The 3,078-nt window shown below is 45.5% G+C and overlaps 1 protein-coding gene across 1 annotated transcript in view; it reads right to left on the reverse strand.

Moving 5' to 3' along the window:
* The window catches only part of ltbp4 (latent transforming growth factor beta binding protein 4), a 36,602-nt gene that overhangs the window by 10,567 nt on the left and 22,957 nt on the right, over nucleotides 1-3,078 (reverse strand). Inside the window, exons 17-21 of the mRNA XM_008304468.1 lie at nucleotides 2,759-2,884; nucleotides 2,554-2,679; nucleotides 2,349-2,471; nucleotides 313-444; nucleotides 115-240 (exon numbers count right to left, since the gene is read on the reverse strand). Coding sequence (XP_008302690.1) covers nucleotides 115-240; nucleotides 313-444; nucleotides 2,349-2,471; nucleotides 2,554-2,679; nucleotides 2,759-2,884 — 633 coding nt within the window. The remainder of the gene's footprint in view (nucleotides 1-114; nucleotides 241-312; nucleotides 445-2,348; nucleotides 2,472-2,553; nucleotides 2,680-2,758; nucleotides 2,885-3,078) is intronic.

Genomic DNA, 3,078 nt, shown 5'->3' on the forward strand with positions numbered 1-3,078 from the left:
GTCTTCCCGTCTTCGTCCTGATTGTCTTTACTCTCAGTCACGTTGTTTCCTGAATTCTCAGCACATGACTTTGTACTGTTAAAGTATCCAAGTACTCCTCCAGGACTCACGTACCCTCGCAGGCCTTCCCGTCGGCGGTGGAGATGAACCCCTGGTCGCAGACGCACAGGTAGGTTCCTATGAGGTTCTGGCAGAAGGCGTGTTCTCCGCAGACCGTGGTGTTGGTGCATTCGTTAACATCTGGAGGAGACACCGACGTTGTTAAACCTCCGCCGGCAGAGGAAGCGTCTCGGTGTTGGTGTTCAGACTCACCGACGCAGCCGCCGCCCGGCACCACCTGGTAGCCCGGCTCACAGGAAGTGAGGCAGCGGAACGAGCCAATCGTGTTCTCGCATCGCTGCAAGCCACAAACCGAGCCGCCGGACGAGACGCACTCGTCTACATCTGGGAGACGGAGAGACAGAAGAAAGAGGGTTAGCTGGAGACGAGACGAAGAGGTTCAAAGGTCTGGAGGTCCTCACAAAGATACAAGAAACTGGAGGTGTGAGGACATTTAAGGGAGATATTTAAGGAGAGCCGGGATGTTTAAGGTGAATGAAGACCTTAAAGTGAGAATATTTAAGGACCGCTAGAATATTCGAGAAAAGATAGGACATTTAAGGGAGAATATTTAAGGGAAATTAAGACACTTAAATGAGATATTTAAGGACAATGAAGATACTTAAGGGAACTGAGGACCTTAAAGTGAGACTATTTCGGGACAATCAAGATATTTAGGAGAAGTGGGGACATCTAAGGAAGATGCTGAAGGACAGTTTGGACATTAGGAAAAGTTTGGACGTTTCAGTGAGATATTTAAGGCTAGTTACAATATTTAAGGGAAGTGAGAAAATTTAAGGGACTATATTTAAAGATTTATTGAGGATATTTAAGACAAAAGAGGACAAAATATTTAAGGACAATCTGGATATTTTATGAAAATTACAATATTTTAGAGAAGTGAAGACATTTAAGGGAGGCGAGAACATTAAGGTGAAAACTTCCAAGAACAGTTGAAGATATTGATATTTAAGGACAATCATGATATCTAAGGGAAATTAGGACATTGTAGGGGGATATTTAAGGACAATTTAAACATTTAAGGGGCTAAAGGAGATTTAAGGGAGGTTTTCAAGGACAGTTAGGATATTTAAGACGACTCAGGACATCAGGGTGGTGATTTTTAAGGACAATTACGATATTTAAGGGAAGCGAGGACATTTAAGGGAGTGTATTTAGAGATAATTAGGACATTTAAGAGATCTCAAGTTGATGATATTTGAAGACAATTAGAATTTTTGAGGGAAATAAAGACATTTAAGAGAGATGTTTCAGGGTAATTAGGATAACCGAAGGAAGTGAGACTTTCAAGGACAATTAGGATGTTAAAGGGAAGTGAAGACATTTAAGGAAGTATGTTGAAGGACAGTTATGATATTAGAAAAAGTTTGGGCGTTTATATTGGATATTTAAGGACAATTACGATATTTAAGGGGAAGTGAGGATTTAAGGGAAGCTATCTGAGGACAGTTTGGATATTTAGGAGTAGTGAGGACATTTAAGGGACATCTTAAAGGACTTACTGAGGATATTTAAGGACATTAAAGTGCCAGATGGGATATTCAAGAAGAAGTGAGGACCGTGAATGGACCCAAGGAGAACATTTAAGGACAATCAGGATATTTATAGGAAATCAGGACGTTGTAGGGGGATATTAAAGGACAATTTATATATTTAAGGACATTTAAGGGAGGTTTTCAAGGACAGTTAGGATATTTAAGGGGAAGTGAGTATTTAAGGGATGCTATCTACGGACAGTTTGGAAATTTAGGAGTAGTGAGGACATTTAAGGAATGATTTTAAAGGACTTATTGAGGATATTTAAGGCAAAAGAGGACATTAAAGCGCCAGGTGGGATATTTAAGAGGTGAAGACCGTGAATGGACACAAGGAGAATGTTTAAGGACAATCAGGATATTTAAGGGAAGCTGATGTACAAGCTAATATATGAACATTTAAGAGTATTATCACATCAAATGGTGGAAACTCTGAACAGCAGAGACTGTTCTGGAAAAAACAGGACGAGTGTTTAAGATAAGAGATAAAGACTGAAGCAGCCTTATAGGGTGATTAAAGATATTTAAGGAAAACGGGGATATTTAAGTGAAGTGAGGTCACTTTGGGGATATTTCGGGAGAGAAAGCTGAGAGCATAGCTGGACGGTGAGGACGTTCGGTTAGAACCTTATATGGGCACAGACTGGAGGGTTAACGAGAGCTCCAGGTCCAGTCGGCTTTGTGTTGGCGTACCGAGGCAGGCGTTCCTCTCGGGGTTGGCGGTGAAGCCGGTGTCACATTGGCACCGGAAGGAGCCTTCGGTGTTCAGGCAGCGGCCGTCTGAGCAAACGCCCGGCTTCGCACACTCGTCCACGTCTGGAGAACAGAAACAGTCAGTGACCACTTTGTTAGGAACACCTGTGTGACGAAGCAGCAGCTCGGCGCCGCCTGGACTCACCGAGGCAGCTGGTCCGGTTGTCGCTCAGCGTGAATCCCTGCGAGCAGACGCAGGTGTACGAGCCGGGCGTGTTGACGCACTCGCCTCTGGAGAAGCAGAAGTCTCCCTCCAGACACTCGTTGATGTCTGAGGGACACAAACGGAGAATTAAAACCGACCCGAGGAGCCGAAGCGTTCGGGTTCGTGTCACGTGTTCTGCTCCCACCTCTGCACTGCCTCCCGAGGCCGGAGGTCCGATACCCGGGTCGACAGTCGCACCTGAACGCGCCGACGGTGTTCACGCACACGCGGTCGGCCTCGCACGCCGACGCGCTCAGACACTCGTCGATGTCTGCGGCAGAAACATCGTCATCAGCTCCACAACTTTACTGCTTATTGTTCAAAAGTCAGAAAACCGACTGAGCTGGACTGTTTGGAGGTGAGCAGCTGAAAGCTTCTGGGCTTCAGAGGACGTCTGTGGGCCGACCGAGCAGGAAGAAGGAAGAGCTTCACTAATGACGGGCCGAACACCAACAGTGCAAAGAC

Source organism: Stegastes partitus, unplaced genomic scaffold (assembly GCF_000690725.1).
Source record: "Stegastes partitus isolate 25-593 unplaced genomic scaffold, Stegastes_partitus-1.0.2 Scaffold2233, whole genome shotgun sequence".
NCBI lineage: Eukaryota > Metazoa > Chordata > Actinopteri > Pomacentridae > Stegastes > Stegastes partitus.